Genomic DNA, 22500 nt, shown 5'->3' with positions numbered 1-22500 from the left:
GCTGGGGCGCCCCGTCAGACAGGAGGGGGCGGAGTCTCAGGAGGGGGGACAAAGATGCTGCAGAGAGTCAGAGTGAGAGAAGGCAGCAGGATCTAATCAGGAGAATTCACCTGGAGCCAGTGGGAGGGGCTTATTTACTGTTACTGCTGCACGGTGCACATCCTGCACCAACAACCACGCCATGTTCAAAACCCCTGAAGTCATCTTTGCTCTGTTCTGACACCCGTCAGCTCGTCGGCTCCACCGTGTCTTCATACCTGAATGTATCGGTCGCTGCCACGTGATTGGCTGATTGGTATCTGGATTAACGAGCAGCTGTGTATAGATGTATATTAATGATAGCACATATAATAAATACACAGACATGTTCTTTACCTCAGCGTTTAAATAAACGACCATGTGACCTACAAACGTCTGGATCCTGCGGACCTTCTCTTCACCGCCGGATTAGAAAAGTTCTGTCATAAAAGGTTTATTTTCATTAATCATGAAGCTCAGCTGTGTCAGTCAGTCTCTAAAGAAGCAGGAAGAAGACGTTGAGTGAGGAGGAGATCCGTCTCCCTTTGACTCAGGTGTCTTGAACACAATCCCATCACTCTTCAGCAGCGAACAGAGATGTGACCTCTGTGACCTCTGTGACCTCTGTGACCTCTGAAAAGAAGCGTGAGTGAGAACATGAGCAGCCCTGGACGTGAAGCGTCAGGAGGAGCTCTGCAGCGAGCTCCAGAACTCGATAAGGCTGCACACGTACAGCTGGGGAATGTGGAGGCGAGGGAGAGGGGCCTCCAACATCTGGAGCCAGCTGTGTGTTTACGCTCAGCATGTTTTATCTGTTAAACAGGCGCAGACCTTTTACAGCATGCTCCTGGAATGTCCCACATCACTCAGCGTCTGTTTTCTTCTTCCCACCAGGACAGAACTACTGTGCTGTGAACAACGGGGGCTGCACCCACCTCTGCTTAGCCACGCCGAACGGACGCTCCTGCAAGTGTCCTGACAACGCGGTGGGCTGCGTGGAGCGAGACGGCGGCTACTAGAGACGGCAGCTGCTCACAGAGTCGACACTGTTTGGATGTTTGACCACAAATTAGGAGCCACTCAGCTTTACTAAACTGTCCGCCATATTGACACAGCAGACGTTTCCCTCTTTTTTCAATGTCATGATTTCAAAGTTTGAAGTTTTATTGATGAAGGAAAGTATGACGGCAGAGGAAAATGGCCGCCATGTGAATGTAGTGACAAGCTGCTGAACTTCCTGTGGCCCTTCTTGCTCCATGTTTTTTCTTATCCACATTTATAAAGTCACAGAACTGTAAATATAAACACTTTGATTTAGTTCTTTTCCTGAGTGCACATAAACCGAGAATAAAGCTCAAGGGATACAAACTTTAATGTGAAAATCCTCACCGTAAGGCATGGCATCATTTCCTGTGCGTTGTGTCAAACTGTGGTGTGTTTTTTAATCAAATATCTCATGACGTGTTTCCATGGTGTTTGTATGACCTTAACATGATGAGCAGCAAAACAAGAAACCTTTTTTTAAAAACATGTTGGTCAGCTGTCTGTTATTGTAAAACAGCAACATCTGGTGGTGGGTGCAGGTAAGTGCAAGTTTAAAGTAACAGCCAAAGTAAAGGATGAATTTAGAAAACACTTCTCACTGTAAGAAACGTGATAAAAATATTTAAAATATGTCGAATTTATCTTTACGTGTGATGAGAGAGGTGTGTCAAATATTACTACTCCGACATTCAAAATGTTTTCATTAACTCAAACTTCATTAAAACGAAGCTTTAAATAAATATAAATATCTTTTATATTGCAGTAAGTTGAAATTAAAGACACAATTCCTTCCCTCGCCTTAAACAGATTGTGACTGACAGCAGCGAGTTCTGGAAGCAGCTACTACATTTGTTCGCATTTGACTTTTAAGGACAAATCAGTTCCAACCAATGGTATAGTTTGTACAACCTTTCAGTCCGCGCTGAGGGCTGAATCACACTGATCAACCTTTCAGTCCGCGCTGAGGGCTGAATCACCTGATCAGCCTTTCAGTCCGCGCTGAGGGCTGAATCACACTGATCAACCCTTCAGTCCGCGCTGAGGGCTGAATCACCTGATCAGCCTTTCAGTCCGCGCTGAGGGCGGGTTCACCCCCCCCCCCCACACACGCACACTCTGAGTGTAAACAGCTGATTTGCTTTAAAGAGGAGCTCGTGTCTCCGTTATTACCGGAACATGAAACGCGCTTCTGCTCCGGGATTAAAGTCGGTAAATATAATTTAAATTATCGACCGGAACACTGAATACATACAGTGGAACCTTCAAAATAAAAACTCGCCCCCTGTCACATATTAGGTCATTTATTAATTACGTGTTAAAAGTTATGTATGTATTATTGAACTGTCTGTTTCATTAAAGTATTACAATAATTATTATCGTTGTTTATGATCAGTGGGACATCAGGATATTTAGTTTTTTAAGTCTGAGCCATAGTAAATATATTTATTTAGTAAATATATTTATTTGGTAAATATATTTATTTAGTAATATATTCATTTAGTAAATATATTTATTTAGTAAATATATTTATTTAGTAAATATCTTTATTTAGTAAATATATTTATTTAGTAATATATTTATTTAGTAAATATATTTATTTGGTAAATATCTTTATTTAGTAAATATATTTATTTGGTAAATATATTTATTTAGTAAATATATTTATTTGGTAAATATATTTATTTGGTAAATATATTTATTTGGTAAATATATTTATTTAGTAATATATTTATTTAGTAATATATTTATTTAGTAAATATATTTATTTGGTAAATATCTTTATTTAGTAAATATATTTATTTAGTAATATATTTATTTAGTAATATATTTATTTAGTAAATATATTTATTTGGTAAATATATTTATTTAGTAATATATTTATTTAGTAATATATTTATTTAGTAAATATCTTTATTTAGTAAATATATTTATTTGGTAAATATATTTATTTGGTAAATATATTTATTTAGTAATATATTTATTTAGTAATATATTTATTTAGTAAATATCTTTATTTAGTAAATATATTTATTTGGTAAATATATTTATTTGGTAAATATATTTATTTAGTAATATATTTATTTAGTAATATATTTATTTAGTAAATATATTTATTTGGTAAATATCTTTATTTAGTAAATATATTTATTTAGTAATATATTTATTTAGTAATATATTTATTTAGTAAATATATTTATTTGGTAAATATATTTATTTAGTAATATATTTATTTAGTAATATATTTATTTAGTAAATATATTTATTTGGTAAATATCTTTATTTAGTAAATATATTTATTTAGTAATATATTTATTTAGTAAATATATTTATTTAGTAATATATTTATTTAGTAAATATATTTATTTGGTAAATATCTTTATTTAGTAAATATATTTATTTAGGTCCATGAGGACGAAGCATGAAACAAACTATATTAATAAATAATAATGTAGGATGAAGCTGAGGCCTTTGAACATTTAATTTAAATCAAAATACGAATATTAGCAAGTGATCAGTGTAATAAATGATCTTCATTAAGAGTCTGCGTTTCTCTACGTGTTACTTTTATTTTGAAGAGTTAACCGGAAACTGCTCTCTTAAAGCTGCGCGTGAACCTCACGCACTTTGTGTCAACACTCCTAGCTTACATGCTAGCTGAGTGTGTTGATCAGAGTTCCGGTGTTTCCGCCTCTGGGATCCGGTTCGGGGTCCGGTTCAGGCTCCGGTGCGTCACAATCAGCTGTTAGCTTCTCAGGGTCCAAGTAGCATCTGGAGCTAACAGGGAGAGGACCTGGGGACAAGAGCCGAAGCAGCGCAGAGAGCAGGACCAGGAAGACCAGGAGAGACCAACAGGACCAGGGAGACCAGGAGAGACCCGAGGTACCAGGAAGGAGAGGAGGACCACGGAGGACTCATCATACTGACGGTCTCCTGGAGGTGTGACGTCATGACCAGCCTCCAGCAGACCGAGCTGTCGTTCGCCTGGGAGAAGTACATGGACTGCAGGCTGCAGGGAGCTGATCTGCAGGTAGGACTTCCACTGACTGTCTGTGTTTGTAGGGGTCTCTGTAAAGCTGCAGGTTTAATGGGGTCTCTGTGAGGCTGCAGGTTTAATGTGGTCTCTGTGAGGCTGCAGGTTTAATGTGGTCTCTGTGAGGCTGCAGGTTTAATGTGGTCTCTGTAAAGCTGCAGGTTTAATGTGGTCTCTGTGAGGCTGCAGGTTTAATGTGGTCTCTGTAAAGCTGCAGGTTTAATGTGGTCTCTGTAAAGCTGCAGGTTTAATGGGGTCTCTGTGAGGCTGCAGGTTTAATGGGGTCTCTGTGAGGCTGCAGGTTTAATGGGGTCTCTGTGAGGCTGCAGGTTTAATGGGGTCTCTGTAAGGCTGCAGGTTTAATGTGGTCTCTGTGAGGCTGCAGGTTTAATGTGGTCTCTGTAAGGCTGCAGGTTTAATGGGGTCTCTGTAAAGCTGCAGATTTATTGTGGTCTCTGTAAAGCTGCAGGTTTATTGTGGTCTCTGTAAGGCTGCAGGTTTAATGTGGTCTCTGTAAGGCTGCAGGTTTAATGTGGTCTCTGTAAGGCTGCAGGTTTAATGTGGTCTCTGTAAGGCTGCAGGTTTAATGGGGTCTCTGTAAGGCTGCAGGTTTAATGGGGTCTCTGTAAGGCTGCAGGTTTAATGTGGTCTCTGTAAGGCTGCAGGTTTAATGTGGTCTCTGTAAGGCTGCAGGTTTAATGTGGTCTCTGTAAGGCTGCAGGTTTAATGTGGTCTCTGTAAGGCTGCAGGTTTAATGTGGTCTCTGTAAGGCTGCAGGTTTAATGGGGTCTTTGTAAGGCTGCAGGTTTAATGTGGTCTCTGTAAGGCTGCAGGTTTAATGTGGTCTCTGTAAGGCTGCAGGTTTAATGTGGTCTCTGTGAGGCTGCAGGTTTAATGTGGTCTCTGTGAGGCTGCAGGTTTAATGGGGTCTTTGTAAGGCTGCAGGTTTAATGTGGTCTTTGTAAGGCTGCAGGTTTAATGTGGTCTCTGTAAGGCTGCAGGTTTAATGGGGTCTCTGTAAGGCTGCAGGTTTAATGGGGTCTCTGTAAGGCTGCAGGTTTAATGGGGTCTTTGTAAGGTCCCAGGTCCTCCTGAAGGTTTAAAAGTGAGTGCGTTTGAGGGAAGTGCTGCTGATGAGTCAGAGACGTTCCCTGAGGTCAAATGGTCCAACAATAACAAACAGAGACATTCTGTCTGTCCCATCGCACAGACACAAACATGAAGTCCAACTGCAGGAGGTTAGAAGAAGTGAAGGTGAAGTTTTAATGTCCACGTACAGAAGACTTCCTCCTGATCCAGGACCATCTGTCAAAGGTCAAAGTGAAGCTTGGTCGGGTCTGTCCTCAAGAGGAAAACGACGTTTGTTTGACTGGAGGTCGGATTGATTGTTTATGATGCATTCAAGGAAGTCGGGAAATCTAAACTAATTGGCCTCGAGCGGATTGGTGACCAAAGTTGGAATGTTTGGTGTGTTAATGACGGGCTTCCCTTTAAAGCTGAGATCTTTATATCATTGTTAAAACCATGATGATATAAACCCCACAATAGTGATGATGTTGATGTTGATCATTCGAAGTTAAATCTTTTCTTAAAAGAGTTAACATGATCCAGACTCAGTTTGGACCTGGATGTGGTTTAGTCTCATATCAGTCTGTTTTTTATCAGTGAGTATTTCATTCGTAGCATGAAACAGATATGTGTGTGATGTGTTCCTGTTTAGGTGGTGACAGTCAGGCTTCACCGTCTTCTACCTCTGAGTCTCAGACTGATCCTGGATCAGTATCGAGTTCTCTGCTTCACCATGTAGAGTCTCAGACTGATCCTGGATCAGTATCGAGTTCTCTGCTTCACCATGTAGAGTCTCAGACTGATCCTGGATCAGTATCGAGTTCTCTGCTTCACCATGTGGAGTCTCAGACTGATCCTGGATCAGTATCGAGTTCTCTGCTTCACCATGTAGAGTCTCAGACTGATCCTGGATCAGCATCGAGTTCTCTGCTTCACCATGTGGAGTCTCAGACTGATCCTGGATCAGTATCGAGTTCTCTGCTTCACCATGTAGAGTCTCAGACTGATCCTGGATCAGTATCGAGTTCTCTGCTTCACCATGTGGAGTCTCAGACTGATCCTGGATCAGTATCGAGTTCTCTGCTTCACCATGTGGAGTCTCAGACTGATCCTGGATCAGTATCGAGCTCTCTGTGTTCCTGCTCATGTTAGGGTTAGGGTCAGTTCCACTGAAGCGCTCATTCGGCTAAGGGCTTTACATTCCTGCTGGGGTTAAAGCTCCGAGAGTGAAGGAGATTAAAGTTTGTGGGGCGATGATGGGAGTAATACAGAGCTCAGGTTTTATCATGATTCAGTTTAAAACAGCTCAGCTCGCAGGAGTGTTTTAACCCTGTTTCAGACCGCCGTCCTGTTGCCTGTGGTGAGGACGAGGAGCCCGGCCCGGCTCGAGCCGGGTCAGACTGGTGGTGTCGGTGCTCTCAGGAGTTTCTAAGATGCCAGTTGACTCTGGAAGAAATGTCAGAATCAGTCGAGGAAACAGCTGTGTACAGACTGTAAATACACCGTAACTTCAGTGGGAGGGGCCTGCGGTGCTGTGCATTCTGGGGGTTGTTGTCTTTAATCCACATGAGCCACAAAGACACGTTGTGCCTTTTGCAGTCCGTATATGACGTGAACACTGATTCATGTTTCAGCGGCTCGTATCTCTTCCTGGAGAAGAAGGAGACGTTAACAAAGCTGGACCTGCTGATTGACATGTTTGACTCGTAGCTGGACGACCTTTAACGTCTGATTACTGACGCTGTTTTACACTCAGGGTTTAACGGTTAGGTTATTGTTTGTGATCATAAATGTTTCATTTATTAATAATAATAATACATTATTTTTTTAAAGTGCAATATCTAAATACGAAAAAGACGCTTTGACAAAAAACAAAACAACCAATAAACAAAACAGAAACGATGAAGGTGAGAGGTGAGAGGTGAGAGGTGAGAGGTGAGAGGTGAGAGGTGAGAGGTGAGAGGTGTGGGAGTAAATGTCACAGTTAATGCTCGTACACATCCATCACGACTCAGCTCCTTGAGTCCTGGGGTCAGAGTGGGGTCAGGCTGGGGTCAGAGTGGGGTCAGGCTGGGGTCAGAGTGGGGGTCAGTCTGGGGTCAGAGTGGGGTCAGGCTGGGGTCAGAGTGGGGTCAGGCTACAGTCAGAGTGGGGTCAGGCTACAGTCAGAGTGGGGTCAGGCTACAGTCAGAGTGGGGTCAGGCTACAGTCAGAGTGGGGTCAGGCTACAGTCAGAGTGGGGTCAGGCTGGGGTCAGAGTGGGGGTCAGTCTGGGGTCAGAGTGGGGTCAGGCTGGGGTCAGAGTGGGGTCAGGCTACAGTCAGAGTGGGGTCAGGCTGGGGTCAGAGTGGGGTCAGGCTGGGGTCAGAGTGGGGTCAGGCTGGGGTCAGGCTGGGGTCAGGCTGGGGTCAGAGTGGGGTCAGGCTGGGGTCAGAGTGGGGTCAGAGTGGTGTCAGGCTGGGGTCAGAGTGGGGTCAGAGTGGGGTCAGAGTGGGGTCAGGCTACAGTCAGAGTGGGGTCAGGCTGGGGTCAGGCTGGGGTCAGAGTGGGGTCAGGCTACAGGCAGGGGTCAGGCTGGGGTCAGAGTGGGGTCAGGCTACAGTCAGAGTGGGGTCAGAGTGGGGTCAGGCTACAGTCAGAGTGGGGTCAGGCTGGGGTCAGAGTGGGGTCAGGCTACAGGCAGGGGTCAGGCTGGGGTCAGAGTGGGGTCAGGCTACAGTCAGAGTGGGGTCAGAGTGGGGTCAGGCTACAGGCAGGCTGGTTTGAATGTTATAATGTATGTCAGGGTTTCTTGTATAGCAGTGAGCCTGGTTGCAGTCTTTCAGGCTCTCTGGTTGACCTCAGGATGCGTTTCACTTCCACATTTTTGGTTCCGCCCTCAGCTTAAAGCGATCTGCTGAACCAATGAATAATTCATTTGGGGTTCGAGGTGTTGATGAAGTCTGCAACACAAACAGAAGTCAAAGATGAGCGATGTGAAGAGTGTAGTGCAGCAGGACAGAGGAGGGAGCACGTTTTCCTCTGTAATCAAAACTGCGAAGAAGACAGCAACACATTTTCATTTCCTCCACGGCTCAGATAAAGGTTCCCGATTGTGACACTGACAGGATCACAGCCACTGATTTCATTCTGTCTGTGTTTTGAAACATGTCCAGGTGACGTCCACACACCTCCTCAAAGCAAAAACAATCACCTGCACCAGACGCTCAGCCTGCTCTACAAACACTTTGGCCCTTCATCTCTATAGCCCATTACTGCTTCTATTACACTGACTCTAAAACCACTCAATGCTCTAACTACCTGCTCATCTCATTAATTAACACACCAGCTTAATCAGTAATCTCATCTTTAATTCAGCTACATGGACTGTCTCTAATATCAAGGACCAAACACCTTAATGTGAGAGCAGCTACAACTGAATCTAATATACAGCTGCAGTTCCTCCAGTGTCCACTAGAGTCTGTCTCCTGCAGTGAGTCAGTCTCCATAGAGCTCTATGTTAAAATGTCCAACTTTACAGCTGCAGTTCCTCCAGTGTCCACTAGAGTCTGTCTCCTGCAGTGAGTCAGTCTCCATAGAGCTCTATGTTAAAATGTCCAACTTTACAGCTGCAGTTCCTCCAGTGTCCACTAGAGTCTGTCTCCTGCAGTGAGTCAGTCTCCATAGAGCTCTATGTTAAAATGTCCAACTTTACAGCTGCAGTTCCTCCAGTGTCCACTAGAGTCTGTCTCCTGCAGTGAGTCAGTCTCCATAGAGCTCTATGTTAAAATGTCCAACTTTACAGCTGCAGTTCCTCCAGTGTCCACTAGAGTCTGTCTCCTGCAGTGAGTCAGTCTCCATAGAGCTCTATGTTAAAATGTCTCTGGAGCTCGTTAACTGTGCAGACTGTGAGTTTCTATAACTCACCTGTTGACATTACCGCTAGATGTCTTCTGGGTATCACCGAAGTAACCCCCATCTCCTCCCTGCTCCTCCCCCATCTCCTCCCTGCTCCTCCCCCATCTCCTCCCTGCTCCTCCCCCATCTCCTCCCTGCTCCTCCCCCATCTCCTCCCTGCTCCTCCCCCATCTCCTCCCTGCTCCTCCCCCGTCTCCTCCCTGCTCCTCCCCCATCTCCTCCCTGCTCCTCCCCCATCTCCTCCCAGCTCCTCCCCCATCTCCTCCCTGCTCCTCCCCCGTCTCCTCCCTGCTCCTCCCCCATCTCCTCCCTGCTCCTCCCTCATCTCCTCCCTGCTCCTCCCCCATCTCCTCCCAGCTCCTCCCCCATCTCCTCCCTGCTCCTCCCCCATCTCCTCCCAGCTCCTCCCCCATCTCCTCCCTGCTCCTCCCCCATCTCCTCCCTGCTCCTCCCTCATCTCCTCCCTGCTCCTCCCCCATCTCCTCCCAGCTCCTCCCCCATCTCCTCCCTGCTCCTCCCCCATCTCCTCCCTGCTCCTCCCTCATCTCCTCCCTGCTCCTCCCATCTCCTCCCAGCTCCTCCCAGCTCCTCCCTGCTCCTAACCCATCTCCTCCCTGCTCCTCCCCCATCTCCTCCCATCTCCTCCCATCTCCTCCCCCATCTCCTCCCAGCTCCTCCCAGCTCCTCCCACCTCCTCCTCCCCCACCTCATCCCTGCTCCTCCCTGCTCCTCCCACCTCCTCCTCCCAGCTCATCCCTGCTCCTCCCACCTCCTCCCCCAGCTCCTCCCTGCTCCTCCCACCTCCTCCTCCCACCTCATCCCTGCTCCTCCCAGCTCCTCCCTGCTCCTCCCACCTCCTTCCAGCTCCTCCCTGCTCCTCTCAGCTCATCCCTGCTCCTCCCTGCTCCTCCCACCTCATCCCTGCTCCTCCCTGCTCCTCTCAGCTCATCCCTGCTCCTCCCTGCTCCTCCCACCTCATCCCTGCTCCTCCCTGCTCCTCCCAGCTCCTCCCTGCTCCTCCCAGCTCCTCCCTGCTCCTCCCACCTCATCCCTGCACCTCCCTGCTCCTCCCAGCTCCTCCCTGCTCCTCCCAGCTCCTCCCTGCTCCTCCCACCTCATCCCTGCTCCTCCCTGCTCCTCCCAGCTCCTCCCAGCTCCTCCCACCTCCTTCCAGCTCCTCCCACCTCCTTCCAGCTCCTCCCACCTCCTTCCACCTCATCCCTGCTCCTCCCACCTCCTCCTCCCCCACCTCCCTCTGATTGGTTGCTCTGTGTTTCATCTTCCTGTCTCTGTGTTCAGGTGAGTCTTCAGGGTCTGGAACGCTTCCTGTGTCTCTTCCACTACGTGCAGCATCGTCCCGACCAGAGCAGCAAGGACGCTCTCCGCTTCTGGTAGGTCTCTGTCTTCACTTCTTCAGCAGGACACTGAGGACCACTATCTACAGGGAGTCTGAAGGGACAAAATAAATACAGAGACACTGAGGACCACTATCTACAGAGAGACTGAAGGGACAAAATAAATACAGAGACACTGAGGACCACTATCTACAGAGAGACTGAAGGGACAAAATAAATACAGAGACACACTGAGGACCACTATCTACAGAGAGACTGAAGGGACAAAATAAATACAGAGACACTGAGGACCACTATCTACAGAGAGACTGAAGGGACAAAATAAATACAGAGACACTGAGGACCACTATCTACAGAGAGACTGAAGGGACAAAATAAATACAGAGACACTGAGGACAGGAAATGGAGGAGTCTTTGGGGATCATGGGTCTTGAACGCTTCTTCTTGTGGCGTTCTTAGTCAGGCATAAAAAAATCCCCTGCAGTGGAGGAAACAAAGGCTGTGGCTGTAAGCCGTGTGGAGGTCTTCTGCAGGGCAGTTGGGGGGGGGGACGGGCAGTTGGGGGGGACTCGTCAGTCTTCTCGAGGCCAGGCCCCTCGCCATGTGACATCACATGCTTTCATGTGATTTGCTGATCTGCTGTGAATCTGGAAAGCTTCCATTTGAAATTCCAATTTAATGGAATTTGCGCTGCAGAACAGAAAATTCAGTCAGCAGTGGTGTGAGGAGGTTAGAGGACACGAGCGTTAGAGAAACACGCCATGAGTGCGAGGAGCGGCGCCCGCTGACATCTGGTAAGATCACAGCAGCTTACGTACGGAGGTTATCTTCTTCAGAGGTCATTTTGTTTTCATGATCATAAGTTCCTTCTGTTCTTTAGCGTGGTCAGCGGTCGTGTCATTAAAGGTGTGTAGCGTCTGTGGTCACACACGGCCACTGGGGGGCGCTGTCTGAACACTGACGCTGGATAGATGCAGATCTTTGTGACTGTCAGCCGACTCTTTGGAGGCTCTTCCTGTTTTGCTTCAGTGTTTTATTTAAGAGTGTTGTTGTTAGCGTGGAGGCGTGGCCTGAACACTGATTGGTGGATAAATTCCTTTTAAGACTTAATCTGTAGTTATTGTTCTGTTTAGAGCGCCGCATCAAACCGCCGGGCCCGATGAGAGCCGGGATCAGCTCCCCGCGACCCTGAAGGGGAAACGGCGAGATGACCATGATGTTGCCAAATCAGTAGGATCCATAGCGGTTTAAAAACCTGGGAAAAGGGAGTACTCTCGAGCACTGCCAAGGTGCCCTTGAGCAAGGCACTGAACCCCCACCAGCTTCCAGTGGGGGCAGCTGCTGCACTCTGACATCTCTCCTTTAAAGTCTGTGAGTGATTCAGACCTGTGTGTGTCTCTTCCATCGATTACTTTGCCTCCATGTTGCGTTCGTGTGCTCGTGCTCAGCGGGACAGACTGGACTGTGCGGGTCAAACGGGCTCGCCATGGTACCGAGATATTATACTGACTCTAACAGAAGAGATAGGACAGAAAACAGCAGAGAAACAACCAATCAGAAACAAGCTCGTGCCCTCTCGTCGGGTCAGGCGTGGCGTCTCCACATGCTCATGATGTTTCATCCCCTCTCTGCAGCTCAGACATGAGTGGCGCCAGTAACACGCTGGCGAGGGAGTTTCTGACGGACGTCCATCAGCTATGCAGCGCGGTTGCTCAGAGAGCGGAGGCACGCGAGGAGGACGAGGAGGAGAGTCACATGGTGGCTCTAGGAGAGTACCTGGTCAGGGGGCGGGGCTTCCTGCTTCTCAGCACGCTGGACTCCATCATTGACCAGGTAAGGCCTCAAGGTCATCCTCACAAATGTCCTTGACAAGACGGCACGTTAAAAGTTTCACCTCAGACTTTTTGGCCTGAGTGCAAAACATTGATTTACCTCGGCTGTGTTTGTAAATATGTGCGGACTGACTTCCTGTTGCCTCGCTAACGCACCGCGAGCTGTGTGAAAAACGTCAACAAAGGCTCTTTTTGTCTGCATGATTTAATCCCTTCGACTGAGTCGGACCTGGTGGCAGCCGTGACAGGAATTAAATCTGCAGATCTTTGAGCTGTTTAAAAAGTATCTTTCACTGGGAAACTTTCAAACTCAGGCGTTCATTAGCAGCAACACACATTAAAGGTTCTGCACATGGAAGAGGACCCAGACCGGATCCCTGTGGGACACCAGAACTTGATCTACCCTCTGAGCTCCGAGGTCAGGCTCTGAGTCATTAAAGGCCGTGTTATGTGACTGTTTTAAAGGAACGTTAGCGGCTAACACTGAGTGATGATCTCTCCCCGAGTCATCGAAGCAGAGATTTATTATTCATCGTCCAGCCGTAAGAACACGGCTGCATTATCTGTGTTTGTCCAGCAGAGGGCGCTGATCAATGAAAGCTGTAAACGATCACAGCGTCACGAGTCCAGTGCGGCTCAGGTTGATCATGACAAACACAACAGTTCTTCATCATGAGATCCGTGACCACGCACGGTATGTGGCGTGTGTTTCCTGCGCTCAGGAGAAGACATGTGCAGATTTAATTAGACACATAAAAAGACGTCGGTGTTTTTTAATTATCACATGAAGGAGTCGTTTCTCTCCCTGCTGTGAGGAATGCTCCCGTCATGTACATGTGACATTACTGGCAGCGAGGACGAGCCGACCTGTTCGATGACTGAACAAAGGCGAGCGTCCTGCAGACGAGAGAGGACAGGCAGGAGCGCCTCAGGTAACCTTCCTCAGGGTGCGTTTGTTTTGTTCACCTGCAGGAGCTGACGTGTCGGGAGGAGCTGCTCACTCTGCTGCTGTCTCTGCTGCCGCTCGTCTGGAAAATCCCGGTCCAGGAGGAGAAAGCCCCGGGTCAGTACTTCAGTCTATATGTTCACTCGTGTTGCTCTTCAGTAGGTTGTCCTGCAGACGCAGCGTCATGAATATCCAAACAGCGTGGTTTATCTTTTTTTATGATGTTTCAAACTCGCTTTGCACGCCGTGCTCGGTCCTGATGGTGAGGATTTAAAACGGTGTCACCGCCGTGATTAAACAAAGAAACGAGGCTAGCTGTTCATGTGACCTCAGGATGACCTCGGGGCGACTCGGGTATTTAGAGCTGAGCTGCTGACGCCCTCCGACAAACACTCGACACATTTCTTCTTTAATTTGAGTTCAGACTCCGCTCAGCTGCTGCGCTCGAACTCACTGATGTTCAACTTTAGTGTAAATTATATTTCAACCAATGAAATGCTTCAAAAAGCTGCTGAGCTTTTCTGTTGACACAACAAAGAAAACGTCCCGATGTCCCTTCCAATCCGAACAGACGTTCAGTGACGTGTGAGACTGACTGGTGTTTTTGTGTTCATAGATTTTATCCTGCCGTCCTTACTGGAGGTGTTCCTGAGCCGGGAGGTGAAGGTCGCCCCCCTCAGGGCGGGACATAAAGCCCCCACAGATGAGCAGAATTCAGAGAAGAGGTCTCGCCTCGGCAGTGGCACCTGGAAGTCCCGGAGGTCTCGCAGGACGGCGCAGAGATACTCCGTGAAGGACGCTCGCAGGTCTCAGGTCTCCACCTCTGATTCAGAAGCAAACGTTGAAGACAAAGCTGGCCCCGCCCCCGGCGGTGCACGCAGCAGGCGCTCACACGGCTCCACCTTCAGAGTGAGCTGTCAGCATCATCGTTCAGAGCCATCGCAGTTAACGCCCAGCACAGCCTCCACTGCCACAGAAACCATGAGTGCTCCGTACCCACACCCGAGAGCCCCGGGGTTCACCATGTCCGACAGCGAAACCCTGACGGACCCAGCTGCGATCTCCATCTTCAACCGCATGGAGAACTCGCCCTTTGACCTCTGCCATGTGCTTCTCTCACTGCTGGAGAAGGTGTGTAAGTTTGACATGAGTATCAACCACAACCCCGGCCTGGCCGTCAGCGTCGTGCCCACTCTCACTGAGATCCTGACCGAGTTTGGAGACTGCTGCGGCCCGGGGGGAGGCGGAGGCGGAGGGGGAGGGGGGGGGTCAGGGGTGGAGGAACTTGCTGGAGGCTGGATAGAGGAGCCCATCGCGCTGGTTCAGAGGATGCTGCTCCGCACCATCCTGCACCTGATGTCTGTGGATGTGAGTCAGTGTGAGAGCCTCCCTGACAGCCTGAGACGCAGCCTGACTGACCTGCTGCGAGCCACGCTGAAGATTCGCAGCTGTTTGGAGAGACAGAGTGACCCCTTCGCCCCGCGGCCCAAAAAAACCCTGCAGGAAGTCCAGGATGACTTTTCCTTCTCTCGCTATCGCCACAGGGCACTGCTGCTGCCCGAGCTCCTAGAAGGAGTCCTGCAGGTGCTTCTTGGCTGTCTGCAGGCCTCCACTCCAAACCCCTTCTTCTTCAGCCAGGCGCTGGAGCTCATCCACGAGTTCATCCAGCACCGTGGGCTGGAGCTGCTGGAGGACACCGTGCTGCGGCTGGAGGGACTGGGCAGGGACTCTGAGGTGGTGGGCGAGGCTTCAGAGAGGCTGCTGGGTCTCATCGCAGGAGTCTTTAAGATCATCAGTGCCGTCAAGAAGGCAAAGTCTGAGCAGCTGCATCAGTCTGTGTGTGCCCGCCGTCGCCACCGCCGCTGTGAGTACTCCCACTTCCTGCATCACCACAGAGACTTGTCTGGACTGCCTGTGTCTGCTTTCAAACAAGCTGCAAGACGAAACCCCTTTGAAGAGGCTGGGGACGGTAAGGAGGTGTTTGAGGGAGAAGCGGTGCGTTACCCGGAGCGCTGCTGCTGCCTGGCCGCCTGCGCTCATCAGTGTCTGCGTCTTCTGCACACACTCTCTCCTAATGGACAGGCCGTGCTGCAGGTCCTGTCTGGAGTCCAGGCTGTTGGAATCTGCTGCTGTATGGACCCTCGCTCGGTGGTCGGCCCCCTGTTGCACGCTTTCCAGGCTCCAGGTCTGCAGAGTTACCAGACTCTGGTCCTGAGTGTCCTGAGCAGACTGATCCTGGACCAGCTGGGAGGAGGGCAGCCTTCCGAGAAAGCTAAACTGGCGTCCTGTAACATCTGCACCCTGGACAGCAGCCAGCTGCCTGGGCTGGAGGAGACACTGCAGCACGGCGATCACGCCATCACTCCCAGCCTGTGTTACCGCTCACAAGGCATTCTGCCCAGCGGAGGGGGCGCCGAGGACATGCTGTGGAAGTGGGATGCTCTGGAGGCATACCAGGAGCTGGTGTTCGGCGAGGACTGGCAATTGAGCCAGCAAATAGCTGGACACGTGTGCCACCTGACCCTGAGGGGGAACGCCGTGGTGCAGTGGCAGCTCTACACACACATCTTCAACCCGGTGCTGCAGAGAGGCGTGGAGCTGGCCCACCACGCACAGCAGCTGGGGGTGTCCACGGTCTGCACGCAGGTCTGCAGCTACCACAGCCGCTGCCTGCCTGTGGAGGTGCTGCTCATCTACCTGCAGACGTTACCTGCTCTTCTCAAGTCAAGGTGAGATCTCATCGTGTCACCTGCAGGATCATCAGCTGACACACACACACACACACACACGTCCTGCGGTCGGGAGAGTGTGTGTGGTTTTCTTTTTTTATTTTCTTTTTATTGAACATTATAATATACATTCTACATACAGCTGGTACATAATGGTTGAGTTCTTTTTTCAGCCTTTAAATCAATGTAGAGAGTGTCTGTACCTTCCCATGTATACAAATGAAATGATGCTCTTTAAAGTGTAGGTTCTTTAAAGTGTAGGTTCTGTAAAGTGTAGGTTCTTTAAAGTGTAGGTTCTGTAAAGTATAGGTTCTTTAAAGTGTAGGTTCTTTAAAGTGTAGGTTCTGTAAAGTATAGGTTCTTTAAAGTGTAGGTTCTTTAAAGTGTAGGTTCTGTAAAGTGTAGGTTCTGTAAAGTGTAGGTTCTTTAAAGTGTAGGTTCTTTAAAGTGTAGGTTCTGTAAAGTGTAGGTTCTGTAAAGTGTAGGTTATTTAAAGTGTAGGTTCTTTAAAGTGTAGGTTCTGTAAAGTGTAGGTTCTTTAAAGTGTAGGTTCTTTAAAGTGTAGGTTCTTTAAAGTGTAGGTTCTGTAAAGTGTAGGTTCTTTAAAGTGTAGGTTCTGTAATGTGTAGGTTCTTTAAAGTGTAGGTTCTGTAATGTGTAGGTTCTTTAAAGTGTAGGTTCTGTAATGTGTAGGTTCTGTAAAGTGTAGGTTCTTTAAAGTGTAGGTTCTGTAAAGTGTAGGTTCTTTAAAGTGTAGGTTCTGTAATGTGTAGGTTCTTTAAAGTGTAGGTTCTTTAAAGTGTAGGCTCTTTAAAGTGTAGGTTCTTTAAAGTGTAGGTTCTTTAAAGTGTAGGTTCTGTAATGTGTAGGTTCTTTAAAGTGTAGGTTCTTTAAAGTGTAGGCTCTTTAAAGTGTAGGTTCTTTAAAGTGTAGGTTCTTTAAAGTGTAGGTTCTGTAAAGTGTAGGTTCTTTAAAGTGTAGGTTCTGTAAAGTATAGGTTCTTTAAAGTGTAGGTTCTTTAAAGTGTAGGTTCTGTAAAGTGTAGGTTCTGTAAAGTGTAGGTTCTTTAAAGTGTAGGTTCTTTAAAGTGTAGGTTCTGTAAAGTGTAGGTTCTGTAAAGTGTAGGTTATTTAAAGTGTAGGTTCTTTAAAGTGTAGGTTCTGTAAAGTGTAGGTTCTTTAAAGTGTAGGTTCTTTAAAGTGTAGGTTCTTTAAAGTGTAGGTTCTGTAAAGTGTAGGTTCTTTAAAGTGTAGGTTCTGTAATGTGTAGGTTCTTTAAAGTGTAGGTTCTGTAATGTGTAGGTTCTTTAAAGTGTAGGTTCTGTAATGTGTAGGTTCTGTAAAGTGTAGGTTCTTTAAAGTGTAGGTTCTGTAAAGTGTAGGTTCTTTAAAGTGTAGGTTCTGTAATGTGTAGGTTCTTTAAAGTGTAGGTTCTTTAAAGTGTAGGCTCTTTAAAGTGTAGGTTCTTTAAAGTGTAGGTTCTTTAAAGTGTAGGTTCTGTAATGTGTAGGTTCTTTAAAGTGTAGGTTCTTTAAAGTGTAGGCTCTTTAAAGTGTAGGTTCTTTAAAGTGTAGGTTCTTTAAAGTGTAGGTTCTGTAAAGTGTAGGTTCTTTAAAGTGTAGATTCTGTAAAGTGTAGGTTCTGTAAAGTGTAGGTTCTTTAAAGTGTAGGTTCTGTAAAGTGTAGGTTCTGTAAAGTGTAGGTTCTTTAAAGTGTAGGTTCTGTAAAGTGTAGGTTCTGTAAAGTGTAGGTTCTGTAAAGTGTAGGTTCTGTAAAGTGTAGGTTCTTTAAAGTGTAGGTTCTGTAAAGTGTAGGTTCTTTAAAGGCTTGTAAAGATGGAGGAGGACAGACTCTGGCACACTGAGGTCTGAAGCCCGACATGCAGCAGGTGTCCGCAGTGTTAATACTCGCTGTAAAGAACGGATCTGAGACAGCTGAGGGGGGTCCAGAGGAGGGGGGGGGCAGTGAGGGGGGTCCAGAGGAGGGGGGGGGCTGTGAGGGGGGTCCAGAGGAGGGGGGGGGCAGTGAGGGGGGTCCAGAGGAGGGGGGGGGGCAGTGAGGGGGGTCCAGAGGAGGAGGGGGGCAGTGAGGGGGGTCCAGAGGAGGGGGGGGGGGGGCAGTGAGGGGGGTCCAGAGGAGGAGGGGGGCAGTGAGGGGGGTCCAGAGGAGGGGGGGGGGGGCAGTGAGGGGGGTCCAGAGGAGGGGGGGGGCTGTGACCCTGAAGGACTCCATAGGTGGGGAGAGGAGTCTGTATTTGATACTGGATCTAACTGGGAGCCAGTCTGGTTACCCCAGACAGGAGGTGAAGACGGCGAGGGTTAGAGGGATGAGGGAGCGATGGTCTGCAGCCAGCGGACACCTGATCCATCAGGCTCATCAGATCTGTTCAGTGATAATTAATGATTATCAATAATTTATCGAGACGTTGAAGAGAATCCAGCTGTGATGTAACATCGCCCCGACTTTGACTTCAGTGTGGAACTGTTCAGTAACGTGCAGTCACAATGCATGCTGGGATAGCTTGTTCTTTGACGCGCTCAGCTCCGGGCAGACACGTCTTCGTCATGTTGAAAATGTTAGCGAGCTGTCAAGGCGTGACGGAGAGAAATACGAGGACAGACTGAGACCGCCACAGTCTCATTCTACTCTACAGCTCCATCTGGTGGCCATCAACAGATTTCAACACGTTTAAACGAGGTGAAATACTGACACCAAGGTGTGACACTTAGTGAGCCTTATCAAATAAAGTTTAGACACAGGACATTTTTAAATACACAACATATTTAAATGAATGATAATCCTAATTTCATGAAGAGGCTGCACAGGTGTTACTGAACGAGAACTTAAAACACGTCAAATAAAAGAAAGTGAACACCTTTATCTTTTCAGCCCCACGGGTCAGGGGTCAGGGGTCAAAGTTCTGCATGAGGCCGCAGGGAGCACTGGCCGGTCTAGAAACTAACTTTCATGTGCTGGACTGTGACAGCACAGATCGTGTAGAGTCGTGTTTACATCCTTTTTGTGACTCTGGTTTTTCCCATCACAGGGTGATCAGGGATCTGTTCGTCAGCTGTAACGGCCTGAACCAGGTGACCGAGCTGCTCTACTTGGACCAGACCCGCTCTTTGGCTCTGAAGGTGTTTGAGACTCTCATCATCGGCGGGGATCGGCTGCAGGCTGACGGACTGCTTCAGGAGCTGGAGAGCTTGGATGCGGAAGAAGTGGAGGCCATTTTGGGCTTGGCTGAGGAGCTGGGGTCCCGAGGGGCCGGAGAGGGCCCTCAGAGTCTCAGTAAATTCTATGAAGGTCTTAAGGAGGCGTACCCACGTCATAAGAGCCGCGGCGGGCAGGGCCGAGGACTAGGCCGCAGCTGGGCGGAGACGCACCTTCATGTCATCAACCTGTTCCTGTGTGTGGCCTTCCTGTGTGTCAGCAAAGAGGGCGACTCGGACCGTGACTCGGCCAATGACTCCGAGGACACCTCGGGATATGACAGCACGGCGAGTGAGCCGCTGGGCGGGCGGCTGCCGTACCTGTCCCCGGACAGTGTGGCCCTGCCTTCTAAGGAGCAGGTCCGCCGCGCTGCAGACGTGTGGTCTGTATGTCGATGGATCTACCTGGCCAGCCCCCTGTTTCAGAGGCAGTTCTTCAGGCTTGGGGGGCTGGATGTCTGCCTGCGCCTCATGGCCATGGTCATCCAGAAACTATCCTGTAAGCCTAAAGATGGCAAAATAAAGAAGAAGAGGGAGGGGAAGGGCAAAGGCAGCCCTGAATCCAGTGCTCTGGCTGCCTTTGTGGGACCCCAAGAGATGGCCCTGGGCTCAGGCGAGGCTCTGGGTCTGGCTGAGGGAAAGATCAAAGATCCTGCAAAGAAGCTGGAGGAGGAGTGGCAGCTCCAGAGTATTCGCCTGCTGGAGGCCCTGCTGGCCATCTGTCTGCACAGTGCGAACTCGGCCCTGCCGAAGATCGAGCCAGAGCTTTCTCATCAGGTACAGTTATAGCTGACTACTTAACTTCTGGAGCTCCTGTCAGGGTCTGAACGTTTATGAGGGTGTCTCCTGGAGTTTCTGTCCTCTTGGGGTCAGGGTCTAAATGCTGTCTTCTCACTGTCAATGTAACCGTTAAATCTTTGTGTCCTCAGCTGCAGTCGGTAGAGGATACTTTGTTTGAGGTGAGAGAGCAGCTTTCTCGCTCCGGGGTGGTGAACTCTGACCTCGCTGTTCCTCTGTTCGACTCATTGCTCAGAGTAGCTCTGGCAGAGGTTTCTTCTGGTGCCGACCCCCCTGAGGAGAAGACAGACAGGGTGAGTCCGGCCGTGGGAGAAACTGTGAGTGAAGTTACTGCTCCTTTTTTTTTTATTATAGGCTGAGCATGTCTCAGTCCCAGTGACGTCTTTGTTCTTTACTCATGTAACTCACTTTACTCACGTAACTCACTTTACTAACGTAACTCACTTTACTAACGTAACTCGCTTTACTAACGTAACTCGCTTTACTGACGTAACTCACTTTACTAACGTAACTTACTTTACTAACGTGACTCACTTTACTAACGTGACTCACTTTACTAACGTGACTCACTTTACTAACGTGACTCACTTAACTAACGTAACTCGCTTTACTGACGTAACTCACTTTACTAACGTAACTTACTTTACTAACGTGACTCACTTTACTAACGTGACTCACTTTACTAACGTAACTCACTTTACTAACGTAACTCACTTTACTCACGTTACTCACTTTACTAACGTAACTCACTTTACTCACGTTACTCACTTTACTCACGTTACTCACTTTACTAACGTAACTCACTTTACTAACGTAACTCACTTTACTAACGTAACTCACTTTACTCATGTAACTCACTTTACTAACGTAACTCACTTTACTAACGTAACTCACTTTACTCACGTTACTCACTTTACTAACGTAACTCACTTTACTCACGTTACTCACTTTACTAACGTAACTCACTTTACTAACGTAACTCACTTTACTAACGTAACTCACTTTACTCACGTTACTCACTTTACTAACGTAACTCACTTTACTAACGTAACTCACTTTACTAACGTAACTCACTTTACTCACGTAACTCACTTTACTAACGTAACTCACTTTACTAACGTAACTCACTTTACTAACGTAACTCACTTTACTCACGTTACTCACTTTACTAACGTAACTCACTTTACTGACGTAACTCACTTTACTGACGTAACTCACTTTACTAACGTAACTCACTTTACTAACGTAACTCACTTTACTGACGTAACTCACTTTACTAACGTAACTCACTTTACTGACGTTACTCACTTTACTAACGTAACTCACTTTACTGACGTAACTCACTTTACTAACGTAACTCACTTTACTAACGTAACTCACTTTACTGACGTAACTCACTTTACTCACGTTACTCACTTTACTCATGTAACTCACTTTACTGACGTAACTCACTTTACTGACGTAACTCACTTTACTGACGTAACTCACTTTACTGACGTAACTCGCTTTACTGACGTAACTCACTTTACTCACGTAACTCACTTTACTCATGTAACTCACTTTACTAACGTAACTCACTTTACTCATGTGACTCACTTTACTCATGTGACTCACTTTACTCATGTAACTCACTTTACTAACGTAACTCACTTTACTCACGTAACTCACTTTACTCATGTGACTCACTTTACTCATGTGACTCACTTTACTAACGTAACTCACTTTACTCACGTAACTCACTTTACTCATGTAACTCACTTTACTAACGTAACTCACTTTACTCACGTAACTCACTTTACTCATGTAACTCACTTTACTCATGTAACTCACTTTACTAACGTAACTCACTTTACTCACGTGACTCACTTTACTCATGTGACTCACTTTACTAACGTAACTCACTTTACTCACGTAACTCACTTTACTCATGTAACTCACTTTACTCACGTAACTCACTTGACTCATGTAACTCACTTTACTAACGTAACTCACTTTACTCACGTAACTCACTTTACTCATGTAACTCACTTTACTCACGTAACTCACTTGACTCATGTAACTCACTTTACTAACGTAACTCACTTTACTCACGTAACTCACTTTACTCATGTAACTCACTTTACTCATGTGACTCACTTTACTGACGTAACTCACTTTACTCACGTAACTCACTTTACTCATGTAACTCACTTTACTAACGTAACTCACTTTACTCATGTGACTCACTTTACTGACGTAACTCACTTTACTCACGTAACTCACTTGACTCATGTAACTCACTTTACTAACGTAACTCACTTTACTCATGTGACTCACTTTACTCATGTGACTCACTTTACTCATGTGACTCACTTTACTCATGTAACTCACTTTACTCATGTAACTCACTTTACTCATGTGACTCACTTTACTAACGTAACTCACTTTACTCATGTAACTCACTTTACTAACGTAACTCACTTTACTCATGTGACTCACTTTACTCATGTGACTCACTTTACTCATGTAACTCACTTTACTCATGTAACTCACTTTACTAACGTAACTCACTTTACTCATGTGACTCACTTT

General features: G+C 47.3%; 2 protein-coding genes across 2 annotated transcripts in view; both read left to right on the top strand.

The window, feature by feature from the left end:
- Nucleotides 1–1546, top strand: part of nid1a (nidogen 1a) — a 19342-nt gene extending 17796 nt beyond the window's left edge. Inside the window, exon 20 of the mRNA XM_079362561.1 lies at nucleotides 913–1546. Within this exon, the coding sequence (XP_079218687.1) occupies nucleotides 913–1037 (125 nt within the window). The 3' untranslated portion in view covers nucleotides 1038–1546. The remainder of the gene's footprint in view (nucleotides 1–912) is intronic.
- Nucleotides 1547–3641: 2095 nt separating this feature from the next.
- lyst (lysosomal trafficking regulator) overlaps nucleotides 3642–22500 on the top strand; it is a gene marked incomplete at its 3' end in the record, with an annotated part of 19189 nt that continues 330 nt past the window's right edge. Inside the window, exons 1-8 of the mRNA XM_079362345.1 lie at nucleotides 3642–3787; nucleotides 3851–4090; nucleotides 10358–10449; nucleotides 12048–12246; nucleotides 13218–13308; nucleotides 13808–15920; nucleotides 18966–19908; nucleotides 20061–20246. Of these exons, the coding sequence (XP_079218471.1) occupies nucleotides 4010–4090; nucleotides 10358–10449; nucleotides 12048–12246; nucleotides 13218–13308; nucleotides 13808–15920; nucleotides 18966–19908; nucleotides 20061–20246 (3705 nt within the window). The 5' untranslated portion in view covers nucleotides 3642–3787; nucleotides 3851–4009. The remainder of the gene's footprint in view (nucleotides 3788–3850; nucleotides 4091–10357; nucleotides 10450–12047; nucleotides 12247–13217; nucleotides 13309–13807; nucleotides 15921–18965; nucleotides 19909–20060; nucleotides 20247–22500) is intronic.

The sequence above is a fragment of the Symphodus melops genome (genome assembly GCF_947650265.1).
Source record: "Symphodus melops genome assembly, chromosome: 15".
Lineage (NCBI taxonomy): Eukaryota > Metazoa > Chordata > Actinopteri > Labriformes > Labridae > Symphodus > Symphodus melops.
The sequence above is the reverse complement of the archived record's forward strand: the minus strand, read 5'-3'. Positions and strand labels throughout refer to the sequence as shown.